General features: G+C 40.7%; 1 protein-coding gene across 5 annotated transcripts in view; it reads left to right on the top strand.

Annotated features, from left to right (window-relative positions):
• The window catches only part of LOC139753348 (endoplasmic reticulum-Golgi intermediate compartment protein 3), an 83,255-nt gene that overhangs the window by 27,796 nt on the left and 41,774 nt on the right, over positions 1–13,685 (top strand). For all 5 annotated transcript variants that reach the window (XR_011713690.1, XR_011713691.1, XM_071669705.1 and 2 more), the window contains exons 7-8: positions 940–1,105; positions 3,558–3,615. Coding sequence is in view for 3 of the 5 variants with exons in the window: in XM_071669705.1 (XP_071525806.1) it covers positions 940–1,105; positions 3,558–3,615 (224 nt within the window). In the remaining 2 variants the exon portion in view is untranslated. The remainder of the gene's footprint in view (positions 1–939; positions 1,106–3,557; positions 3,616–13,685) is intronic.

The following is a 13,685-nucleotide window of genomic DNA, read 5'->3' as shown; positions in this document are numbered from 1 at the left end:
CCATAGTCCACGCCTCGCAACCACACAACATTGCTGGAACCACCATTCCCTCAAACACACCCACTTTCGAAGGCTCAGATTGGGGTATCTAAATGTGTGTGGATGTAACCAAGATGAGAAAAAAGGAGAGATAGGTAGTATGTTTGAGGAAAGGAACCTGGATGTTTTGGCTCTGAGTGAAACAAAGCTCAAGGGTAAAGGAGAAGAGTGGTTTGGGAATGTCTTGGGAGTAAAGTCAGGGGTTAGTGAGAGGACAAGAGCAAGGGAAGGAGTAGCACTACTCCTGAAACATGAGTGGTGGGAGTATGTGATAGAATGTAAGAAAGTAAACTCTAGATTGATATGGGTAAAACTGAAATTTGATGGAGAGAGATGGGTGATTATTGGTGCATATGCACCTGGGCATGAGAAGAAAGATCATGAGAGGCAAGTGTTTTGGGAGCCCTAGTATACCCTAGTATACCCTAGTATACCGAGCCCTAGCGCTACCTTGCACACATGCGGGGGGAGGGGGTTGTTAGTTCATGTGTGGTGGGGTGGCGATGGGAATGAATAAAGGCTGACAGTATGAATTATGTACATGTGTATATATATATATATATATATATATATATATATATATATATATATATATGTCTGTGTGTGTATATATATGTATACATTGAGATGTATAGGTATGTATATTTGCGTGTTTGGACGTGTATGTATATGCATGTGTATGTGGGTGGGTTGGGCCATTCTTTCGTTTGTTTCCTTGTGCTACCTTGCTAACGCGGGAGACAGCGACAAAGCAAATAAAATAAAATAAATATATATATACATTACTGTACTGTACTTTTGTCTTAATTGTTTTGAATTTAGTATTTTTCTTATTTATGTACCTCTGTTTTATATTGAGAATATTGAGTGACTTCTCGTATTATTTATTTCCACTTTTAGATGCTGTAACACTTGTGAGGATGTCAAGGATGCATATCGCAGTAAGGGTTGGGCGTTACCACCACTTGAGAACATAGAACAGTGTGTTAGAGAAGGCAAGCTCGTGGAATCTTCTGACCTTCCAGAAGAAGGCTGTCAAATATATGGTTATTTAGAAGTTAACAGGGTAAGGATGATCTTTTTGATATTTCATTTCATCTTCCATTTAGTTATAGTTGTTAGGTATCACTTTTGTTAACACACTTTAATTACACTTTTTGTAAAAACTTTTTCTTTAATAATATATTTGCAATTTCTTGAGTGAGTTAGGCATTGTCAGGAACTGATGAAGGAGCCTTAGAGAAGAAAAATCCTTACTTGGCTCCTTCCTCTGCTCCATCTTTTGGAAAGTAATGCAAGAAGAGAGGATTTCTAGCCCCTACTCCTGCCCTTTAGTTGTCATTTATGAAACATAGGAGATTTAAGGGTACTGTAAAGATTCAGTAATTAAGGTATATGCTGTTTTATTTTTCTGTGTGTGTGTGTATGTGTGTGTGTGTGTGTGTGTGTGTGTGTATGTGTATGTGTGTGTGCGTATTGGAGTCCCAGTCATGGACAAAAAACTGTATCAAGAGTGTGCCATAATTGGAACATGAAAAGGAGTTAAAGAGAGGGAGAAATAGTAAGAGATAAATATTTATAATGTTTTGGAGTAAGTGGATGCATTTTATTTCAAAAAGAGGCAAAACATTAGGGGGTAAAAAGTTCTGAAGCTTCACAGTGTGGGAAAAGAAACAAATGCTTGTATCATAGTGGCCCACTCTTTGGTTACTAAAGGCCACATGGCAAATATATGAAACAGTAGCATCAAGTTATTTTGTTGTGTAATGGCAGAAGAACACAAGCAGCCAGCTCTTGGGAACAGAAACCAAAGGGAAGAGGGAAAATCAACCTCCAACGCTGTGGCATAGAACAAGTGGATCAAGTTTCACTGTCAACCTAAGAGAGTTTTTAATTTGGATTGCTTTGGATTTGACTCTGAGTAATGCAAGAGCATTACTCCATACAAGGAATAGCTATTCTTTTGCATAATTGGAGTAAATTGGTTGAAGAGAGAATTTATGGCATCAACACAGGAAGGACTCTCAGTTTCTTAGAGGTACAGTTAATTATTTCTGTAATGCAGGGTTTCCAAGATAGTTTAGTTGTAATGGTGCTACCACTTGTGTTTATTGTGATGAATGGTGGATTTAGGAATCCTTCAAAAGAAATGAGAAAGTAGTGAGGGATTTTAACAAGAGATATGGGCAGAAATTAGGTTTTAGAGGCATTAAACTTAACTATGTTACATGTTCACTACTGGTAAATGGTGTCCAAATCTGGGTTTATTGAGGACAGTGAGGTGTGACATGGATCTAGCACCTGGTTATCTGTTCGATAAAGAAAAATCTTTGATGATTAGGAATAAATATGATGTAGATAGGACAGAACTCTGAGAGACACCACTGTTCTAAAGGAAAAAGGGAGCGGTTGATCCATCATTAGTTAAGAAGATAAATTGGCCAGAGAGGAAGATAAATGTAAGGGAACAAAGTGAGAAAGAATAGCCAACAGTGGGGATCTTGGAGATGAGACCTTGAGGCCATAACCTGTCAAGGTCTACAACATAGGATTCTCCAAAGTGTCTCAGAGATGATGACCAAATATTAATAGACTAGAAAGGATATCCCCAATGAAGCTTGCCTTGTGAAAGCCATGCTGAAGATGAGAGAGAAGACCATAAGGTTCAAGTTGTTTTCAGAAAATTGAGGTTAAGGAAAGATTCAAAGATTTTATAAATAGTGGAAGTCAAAGCCACAGGACGATAGTGAGAAGGATAGCAGTGGCCACCACATTTGAGATAGGCATCACCAATGTATGTTTTCAAGAAAATGGAAAAGTTGGTTTTTAAATAGAAGCTGATCAAATTATCAAATACAGATGGAAGTTCAGAGGCATCCTCAGAGGCATGAGGATGGATGCCATCTGGTCCAGGCACCTTGCTTGTGTCCAGAGGCAGAAGTTCTTTTTGGACTGTATAAAATCAGGGTGCATAAGATTAGTAGTAGAGCGCAAGGGGTGAGATGAAGTTTATCATCCAGCTGGAGTCAGAGAAGAGGACCAAAAAGAGATGCTTTGCCAATGTGAGTTATTCAAATGGAAAAGTGGAGGAAAGGTAACACAGCAGAGGATGGCTTATATGCTTTTAACTAAAAATCAGAGAGATCTTCAAATGGACACAAATCCATCCTACACCTTCCTATCACCTCTTTTAAGCCAACGATGACTACTATCGGGTTGACATTTGTGTTCTAAGAATAATCAGATACTTAAGTACCATTAAGTACCATATCATTAGTACCTGTCAGATGTTTAATAAAGGATGAGAGGTATTTACCTCACCAACTAGGTAAGGGGTTAGCAGGTTTGTAATCCCCTGTGATTGAAGATGGGTCAGTAGACATCTTTGATTTTTTTGCTGAAATGTGCAAATGGTGGTGGAATATCCAGATGATTCTGCTATTTAAAGGTTGATTTGGTCAAAAGTATTCAGAGTGAAGTTATGAATGTTGATTGAGAATTAGAACTATTTTTTTCAGGTTGGTGGAAACTTTCATCTAGCTCCTGGAAAATCATTTCAGCACAATCATCTTCACAGTAAGTTTTATCATTCCAATTCTTGAGATCTTTATGTATAAGCAAATGCAAAACAAGGTGACTAAACATACTATACAGCAGCTCTTATGGATTGTCCCAACATTGGAACAACAAACTCATTTAGTGGATTTATATCACCATCTGTCAATATCTCTGATGCCGATTCCCTCCATGAACTCCCTGGGCAGGACATCGCAAAAGAGTCTCCATACTGGTAAATTCAAGTGCCACTTCTTAGCCTTTTGTGCTTCATCCTTAATAGTCCACTGACAGAGAGCAGCTCTAGTGCAGTGTTTTCAGAGTCTCCTCCATAATGTTCCTACCAGCTACTTCAACCTAATGTGTTTAATGTTCCTGCCTAATATTCCAACCTTCAGCTTCTACCCAATGGTTCTGCCTAATGTGCCTACCTACTTCTTTTGTCTATTGCTCCTGTCATTTTGCCAAAGGGCAGGGCTAGTGTATAACAGTCTTCTCAGGAAAATGTAGAGTTATAAAGAATGAGTTGTGTGAATTAAGTGAATTATGTGAATTAATGTCAAATGTTGTGTGTGACAAGGAGAGATTGTATGTTTGTGAAGAGAATGTGTGCAGTCCATGAGTGGGATTGGCAGAAAGAAAAGATAGCTACCTGGGTCAGAGGAGTGCTACTTGACAACCGTCGAAATGCTGGCTCACTATGCAGCAGTCACTAACCTACCTGATACCCAGGTGGTTAGTACTGGTAATATACCTCCATGGTCCATAGGTGCTTACCTCCTACTACCTACAGAATAAGCACCACCCAGTGAAATACTCCTATGTTAATAATATACTAAAACTGTATTATGTTATGAGTCATTCCATGAATCATGTTCAGATATTGTCTCATTCAGTTCACAGAAATTCCCCTCTTCCCTTTATTTACTGTATCTTGGTGTTTTTGCATTATTTCTTTGTCTTCTTTGGACAAGGTCATTTACTAACTATGATGTTATCTGCAAGAGATCTGGTTATACTTTATTTCAGTCTTTATGTATGATATGATTTATTTACACACTGTTAAAGTGAGTACTGTTCCTTGTGGCATACCGAAAAGAACATCTTTATTAGAAATGGTTCCTCTTAATATTACTTTGAATTTTATGTAAGTTAGAAACTTGAGTAATCATCCATGAGTGGGTCAGGCAGAAAGAAAAGATAGCTACCTGGGTCAGAGGAGTGTTACTTGACAACCTTCGAAGTGCTGGCTCACTATGCAGCAGTCACTAACCTACCTGATACCCAGGTGGTTAGTATTGGTAATATACCTCCATGGTCCATGGGTGCTTACCACCTACTGCTTACAGAATAAGCACCACCCAGTGAAATACTCCTTTGTTAATAATATACTAAAACTGTATTATATTATGAGTCATTCCATGAATCATGTTCAGATATTGTCTCATTCAGTTCACAGAAATTCCCTTCTGCCCTTTATTTACTGTATCTTGGTGTTTTTGCATTATTTCTCTGTCTTCTTTGGACAAGGTCATTTACTAACTATGATGTTATCTGCAAAAGATCTGGTTATACTTTATTTCAGTCTTTATGTATGATATCATTTACACACTGTTAAAGTGATTACAGTTCCTTGTGGCATACCGAAAAGAATATCTTTATTAGAAATGGTTCCTCTTATTATTACTTTGAATTTTATGTATGTTAGAAACTTGAGTAATCATCCAGATTTACCTTGATTATATATTTTGCCACTTTTCCAAAAAAAAAAAAATCTTAAAGGTACAGTATTCATTTTCCTTCATTGCACTGGAGATTCATAAATGTCTTTGAATTGAGATAATTGTTGAGTTTGTTTGCTCTCAACATGCACAGATCTGGATACTCTCTCACCCCAACTCTCATTTGCCCTCTTTTTCACCACTTGCACCTTTCTCTTGACCTCCTGCCTCTTTCTTTTATACCTCTCCCACTCATTTGCATTTTTTCCCTGCAAAAATCGTCCAAATGCCTCTCTCTTCTCTTTCACTAATAATCTTACTTCTTCATCCCACCACTCACTACCCTTTCTAATCAACCCACCTCCCACGCTTCTCATGCCACAAGCATCATTTGCGCAAGCCATCACTGCTTCCCTAAATACATCCCATTCCTCCCCCACTCCCCTTACCTCCTTTGTTCTCACCTTTTTCCATTCTGTACTCAGTCTCTCCTGGTACTTCCTCACACAAGTCTCCTTCCCAAGCTCACTTACTCTCACCTGTCTCTTCACCCCAACATTCTCTCTTCTTTTCTGAAAACCCCCACAAATCTTCACCTTTGCCTCCACAAGATAATGATCAGACATCCCTCCAGTTGCACCTCTCAGCACATTAACATCCAAAAGTCTCTCTTTCGTGCGTCTATCAATTAACACGTAATCTAATAACGCTCTCTGGCCATCTCTCTTACTTACATACATATACTTATGTATATCTCGCTTTTTAAACCAGGTATTCCCAATCACCAGTCCTTTTTCAGCACATAAATCTACAAGCTCTTCACCATTTCCATTTACAACACTGAACACTCCATGTATAACAATTATTCCCTCAACTGCCACATTACTCACCTTTGCATTCAAATCACCCATCACTATAACCCGGTCTTGTGCATCAAAACCACTAACACACTCATTCAGCTGCTCCCAAAACACTTGCCTCTCATGATCTTTCTTCTCATGCCCAGGTGCATATGCACCAATAATCACCCATCTCTCTCCATCAACTTTCAGTTTTATCCATATCAATCTAGAATTTACTTTCTTACACTCTATCACATACTCCCACAACTCCTGATTCAGGAGTAGTGTTACTCCTTCCCTTGCTCTTGTCCTCTCACTAACCCCTGACTTTACTCCCAAGACATTCCCAAACCACTCTTCCCCTTTACCCTTGAGCTTTGTTTCACTCAGAGCCAAAACATCCAGGTTCCTTTCCTCAAACATACTACCTATCTCTCCTTTTTTCTCCTCTTGGTTACATCCACACACACACATATATATATATATATATATATATATATATATATTTTTTGCTTTGTCGCTGTCTCCCGCGTTTGCGAGGTAGCGCAAGGAAAGACGAAAGAAATGGCCCAACCCACCCCCATACACATTTATATACATACACGTCCACACACGCAAATATACATACCTACACAGCTTTCCATGGTTTACCCCAGACGCTTCACATGCCCTGATTCAATCCACTGACAGCACGTCAACCCCGGTATACCACATCGCTCCAATTCACTCTATTCCTTGCCCTCCTTTCACCCTCCTGCATGTTCAGGCCCCGATCACACAAAATCTTTTTCACTCCGTCTTTCCACCTCCAATTTGGTCTCCCACTTCTCCTCGTTCCCTCCACCTCCGACACATATATCCTCTTGGTCAATCTTTCCTCACTCATTCTCTCCATGTGCCCAAACCATTTCAAAACACCCTCTTCTGCTCTCTCAACCACACTCTTTTTATTTCCACACATCTCTCTTACCCTTACGCTACTTACTCGATCAAACCACCTCACACCACACATTGTCCTCAAACATCTCATTTCCAGCACATCCACCCTCCTGCGCACAACTCTATCCATAGCCCACGCCTCGCAACCATACAACATTGTTGGAACCACTATTCCTTCAAACATACCCATTTTTGCTTTCCGAGATAATGTTCTCGACTTCCACACATTCTTCAAGGCTCCTAGGATTTTCGCCCCCTCCCCCACCCTATGATCCATTTCCGCTTCCATAGTTCCATCCGCTGCCAGATTCACTCCCAGATATCTAAAACACTTTACTTCCTCCAGTTTTTCTCCATTCAAACTTACCTCCCAATTGACTTGACCCTCAACCCTACTGTACCTAATAACCTTGCTCTTATTCACATTTACTCTTAACTTTCTTCTTTCACACACTTTACCAAACTCAGTCACCAGCTTCTGCAGTTTCTCACATGAATCAGCCACCAGTGCTGTATCATCAGCGAACAACAACTGACTCACTTCCCAAGCTCTCTCATCCATAACAGACTGCATACTTGCCCCTCTTTCCAAAACTCTTGCATTCGCCTCCCTAACAACCCCATCGATAAACAAATTAAACAACCATGGAGACATCACACACCCCTGCTGCAAACCTACATTCACTGAGAACCAATCACCTTCCTCTCTTCCTACCCGTACACATGCCTTACATCCTAGATAAAAACTTTTCACTGCTTCTAACAACTTGCCTCCCACACCATATATTCTTAATACGTTCCACAGAGCATCTCTATCAACTCTATCATATGCCTTCTCCAGATCCATAAATGCTACATACAAATCCATCTGCTTTTCTAAGTATTTCTCACATACATTCTTCAAAGCAAACACCTGATCCACACATCCTCTACCACTTCTGAAACCACACTGCTCTTCCCCAATCTGATGCTCCGTACATGCCTTCACCCTCTCAATCAATACCCTCCCATATAATTTACCAGGAATACTCAACAAACTTATACCTCTGTAATTTGAGCACTCACTCTTATCCCCTTTGCCTTTGTACAGTGGCACTATGCATGCATTCCGCCAATCCTCATGCACCTCACCATGAGTCAGACATACATTAAATAACCTCACCAACCAGTCAACAATAGTGTCACCCCTTTTTTTAAAAAATTCCACTGCAATACCATCCAAACCTGCTGCCTTGCCGGGTTTCATCTTCCGTAAAGCTTTTACTACCTCTTCTCTGTTTACCAAATCATTTTCCCTAACCCTCTCACTTTGCACACCACCTCGACCAAAACACCCTATATCTGCCACTCTATCATCAAACACATTCAACAAACCTTCAAAATACTCACTCCATCTCCTTCTCACATCACCACTACTTGTTATCACCTCCCCATTTGCGCCCTTCGCTGAAGTTCCCATTTGCTCCCTTGTCTTACGCACTTAATTTACCTCTTTCCAGAACATCTTTTTATTCTCCCTAAAATTTAATGATACTCTCTCACCCCAACTCTCATTTGCCCTCTTTTTCACCTCTTGCACCTTTCTCTTGACCTCCTGTCTCTTTCTTTTATATATCTCCCACTCAATTGCATTTTTTCCCTGCAAAAATCGTCCAAATGCCTCTCTCTTCTCTTTCACTAATAATCTTACTTCTTCATCCCACCACTCACTACCCTTTCTAATCAACCCACCTCCCTTTCTTTTCATGCCACAAGCATCTTTTGCACAAGCCATCACTGATTCCCTAAATACATCCCATTCCTCCCCCACTCCCCTTACTTCCATTGTTCTCACCTTTATTCCATTCTGTACTCAGTCTCTCCTGGTACTTCCTCACACAAGTCTCCTTCCCAAGCTCACTTACTCTCACCACCCTCTTCACCCCAACATTCACTCTTCTTTTCTGAAAACCCATACAAATCTTCACCTTAGCGTCCACAAGATAATGATCAGACATCCCTCCAGTTGCACCTCTCAGCACATTAACATCCAAAAGTCTCTCTTTCGCGCGCCTGTCAATTAACACGTAATCCAATAATGCTCTCTGGCTATCTCTCCTACTTACATACGTATACTTATGTATATCTCGCTTTTTAAACCAAGTATTCCCAATCACCAGTCCTTTTTCAGCACATAAATCTACAAGCTCTTCACCATTTCCATTTACAACACTGAACACCCCATGTATACCAATTATTCCCTCAACTGCCACATTACTCACCTTTGCATTCAAATCACCCATCACTATAACCCGGTCTCGTGCATCAAAACCACTAACACACTCATTCAGCTGCTCGCAAAACACTTGCCTCTCATGATATGCACCAATAATCACCCATCTCTCTCCATCAACTTTCAATTTTACCCATGTTAATATATATATATATATATATATATATATATATATATATATATATATATATATATATATATATATATATATATTTTTTTTTTTTTTTTTTTCATACTATTCGCCATTTCCCGCATTAGCGAGGTAGCGTTGAGAACAGAGGACTGGGCCCTTGAGGGAATATCCTCACCTGGGCCCCTTCTCTGTTCCCTCTTTTGGAAAAAAAAAAAAAAATGAGAGGGGAGGATTTCCAGCCCCCCGCTCCCTCCCCTTTTAGTCGCCTTCTACGACACGCAGGGAATATGTGGGAAGTATTCTTTCTCCCCTATCCCCAGGGATATATATATATATATATATTATTATTATTTTTTTTATTATACTTTGTCGCTGTCTCCCGCGTTTGCGAGGTAGCGCAAGGAAACAGACGAAAGAAATGGCCCAACCCCCCCCCATACACATGTATATACATACGCCCACACACGCAAATATACATACCTACACAGCTTTCCATGGTTTACCCCAGACACTTCACATGCCTTGATTCAATCCACTGACAGCACGTCAACCCCGGTATACCACATCGCTCCAATTCACTCTATTCCTTGCCCTCCTTTCACCCTCCTGCATGTTCAGGCCCCGATCACACAAAATCTTTTTCACTCCATCTTTCCACCTCCAATTTGGTCTCCCTCTTCTCCTTGTTCCCTCCACCTCCGACACATATATCCTCTTGGTCAATCTTTCCTCACTCATCCTCTCCATATGCCCAAACCACTTCAAAACACCCTCTTCTGCTCTCTCAACCACGCTCTTTTTATTTCCACACATCTCTCTTACCCTTACGTTGCTCACTCGATCAAACCACCTCACACCACACATTGTCCTCAAACATCTCATTTCCAGCACATCCATCCTCCTGCGCACAACTCTATCCATAGCCCACGCCTCGCAACCATACAACATTGTTGGAACCACTATTCCTTCAAACATACCCATTTTTGCTTTCCGAGATAATGTTCTCGACTTCCACACATTCTTCAAGGCCCCCAGGATTTTCGCCCCCTCCCCCACCCTATGATCCACCTCCGCTTCCATGGTTCCATCCGCTGCCAGATCCACTCCCAGATATCTAAAACACTTCACTTCCTCCAGTTTTTCTCCATTCAAACTCACCTCCCAATTGACTTGACCCTCAACCCTACTGTACCTAATAACCTTGCTCTTATTCACATTTACTCTTAACTTTCTTCTTCCACACACTTTACCAAACTCAGTCACCAGCTTCTGCAGTTTCTCACATGAATCAGCCACCAGCGCTGTATCATCAGCGAACAACAACTGACTCACTTCCCAAGCTCTCTCATCCCCAACAGACTTCATACTTGCCCCTCTTTCCAAAACTCTTGCATTTACCTCCCTAACAACCCCATCCATAAACAAATTAAACAACCATGGAGACATCACACACCCCTACCGCAAACCTACATTCACTGAGAACCAATCACTTTCCTCTCTTCCTACACGTACACATGCCTTACATCCTCGATAAAAACTTTTCACTGCTTCTAACAACTTTCCTCCCACACCATATATTCTTAATACCTTCCACAGAGCATCTCTATCAACTCTATCATATGCCTTCTCCAGATCCATAAATGCTACATACAAATCCATTTGCTTTTCTAAGTATTTCTCACATACATTCTTCAAAGCAAACACCTGATCCACACATCCTCTACCACTTCTGAAACCACACTGCTCTTCCCCATTCTGATGCTCTGTACATGCCTTCACCCTCTCAATCAATACCCTCCCATATAATTTACCAGGAATATTCAACAAACTTATACCTCTGTAATTTGAGCACTCATTCTTATCCCCTTTGCCTTTGTACAATGGCACTATGCACGCATTCCGCCAATCCTCAGGCACCTCACCATGAGTCATACATACATTAAATAACCTTACCAACCAGTCAACAATACAGTCACCCCCTTTTTTAATAAATTCCACTGCAATACCATCCAAACCTGCTGCCTTGCCGGCTTTCATCTTCCGCAAAGCTTTCACTACCTCTTCTCTCTTTACCAAATCATTTTCCCTAACCCTCTCACTTTGCACACCACCTCGACCAAAACACCCTATATCTGCCACTCTATCATCAAACACATTCAACAAACCTTCAAAATACTCACTCCATCTCCTTTTCACATCACCACTACTTGTTATCACCTCCCCATTTGCACCCTTCACTGAAGTTCCCATTTGCTCCCTTGTCTTACGCACTTTATTTACCTCCTTCCAGAACATCTTTTTATTCTCCCTAAAGTTTAATGATACTCTCTCACCCCAACTCTCATTTGCCCTTTTTTTCACCTCTTGTACCTTTCTCTTGACCTCCTGTCTCTTTCTTTTATACATCTCCCACTCAATTGCATTTTTTCCCTGCAAAAATCTTCCAAATGCCTCTCTCTTCTCTTTCACTAATACTCTTACTTCTTCATCCCACCACTCACTACCCTTTCTAATCAACCCACCTCCCACTCTTCTCATGCCACAAGCATCTTTTGCGCAATCCATCACTGATTCCCTAAATACATCCCATTCCTCCCCCACTCCCCTTACTTCCATTGTTCTCACCTTTTTCCATTCTGTACTCAGTCTCTCCTGGTACTTCCTCACACAAGTCTCCTTCCCAAGCTCACTTACTCTCACCACCCTCTTCACCCCAACATTCACTCTTCTTTTCTGAAAACCCATACAAATCTTCACCTTAGCCTCCACAAGATAATGATCAGACATCCCTCCAGTTGCACCTCTCAGCACATTAACATCCAAAAGTCTCTCTTTCGCGCGCCTGTCAATTAACACGTAATCTAATAACGCTCTCTGGCCATCTCTCCTACTTACATAAGTATACTTATGTATATCTCGCTTTTTTAACCAGGTATTCCCAATCATCGGTCCTTTTTCAGCACATAAATCTACAAGCTCTTCACCATTTCCATTTACAACACTGAACACCCCATGTTTACCAATTATTCCCTCAACTGCCACATTACTCACCTTTGCATTCAAATCACCCATCACTATAACCCGGTCTCGTGCATCAAAACCACTAACACACTCATTCAGCCGCTCCCAAAACACTTGCCTCTCATGATCTTTCTTCTCATGCCCAGGTGCATATGCACCAATAATCACCCATCTCTCTCCATCAACTTTCAGTTTTATCCATATCAATCTAGAATTTACTTTCTTACATTCTATCACATACTCCCACAACTCCTGTTTCAGGAGTACTGCTACTCCTTCCCTTGCTCTTGTCCTCTCACTAACCCCTGACTTTGCTCCCAAGACATTCCCAAACCACTCTTCCCCTTTACCCTTGAGCTTCGTTTCACTCAGAGCCAAAACATGCAGGTTCCTTTCCTCAAACATACTACCTATCCTTTCCTCAAACATACTACCTATCTCTCCTTTTTTCACATCTTGGTTACATCCACACACATTTAGGCACCCCAATCTGAACCTTCGAGGAGGATGAGCACTCCCCGCGTGACTCCTTCTTCTGTTTCCCATTTTAGAAAGTTAAAAAAATACAAGGAGGGGAGGATTTCTGGCCCCCCGCTCCCGTCCCCTCTAGTCGCTTTCTACGACACGCGAGGAATGCGTGGGAAGTATTCTTTCACCCCTATCCCCAGGGATAATATACATATATATATATACACATACACACACATACACATACATATGCACATATACACACACACACACACATACATATATATACATATGAAAAATGTAAGAAACAATTTAGAAAACTGAAACTTCTAGCTTGAAATGAAATGAAAAAAATGAATGTCACATGATGGTTCAACCTCTGGCTATGGAAAAAGGAAATGTATAACTTATTTACACAGACGTCAATAGTAGTTCTCATCAATTTAACCACTGTATCAATAAGCTTCAATGTCTAAGCTACATTTTTTCCAATGTTACTATTTTCTTGTCAAAGCACCATGTATGAAAACTATCACTCCAGTAACACAACTATAAACATATATATATGGGAATAGGGGAGAAAGAATACTTCCCACGTATTCCCTGTGTGTCGTAGAAGGCGACTAAAAGGGAAGGGAGCAGGGGGCTGGAAATCCTCCCCTCTTGTTTTTTTTTTTTTTTTTTAATTTTCCAAA

The sequence above is a fragment of the Panulirus ornatus genome, chromosome 14, assembly GCF_036320965.1.
Source record: "Panulirus ornatus isolate Po-2019 chromosome 14, ASM3632096v1, whole genome shotgun sequence".
Classification (NCBI taxonomy): domain Eukaryota; kingdom Metazoa; phylum Arthropoda; class Malacostraca; order Decapoda; family Palinuridae; genus Panulirus; species Panulirus ornatus.
Note: the sequence above shows the minus strand (reverse complement) of the source record. Positions and strands in the feature narration are given on the sequence as shown.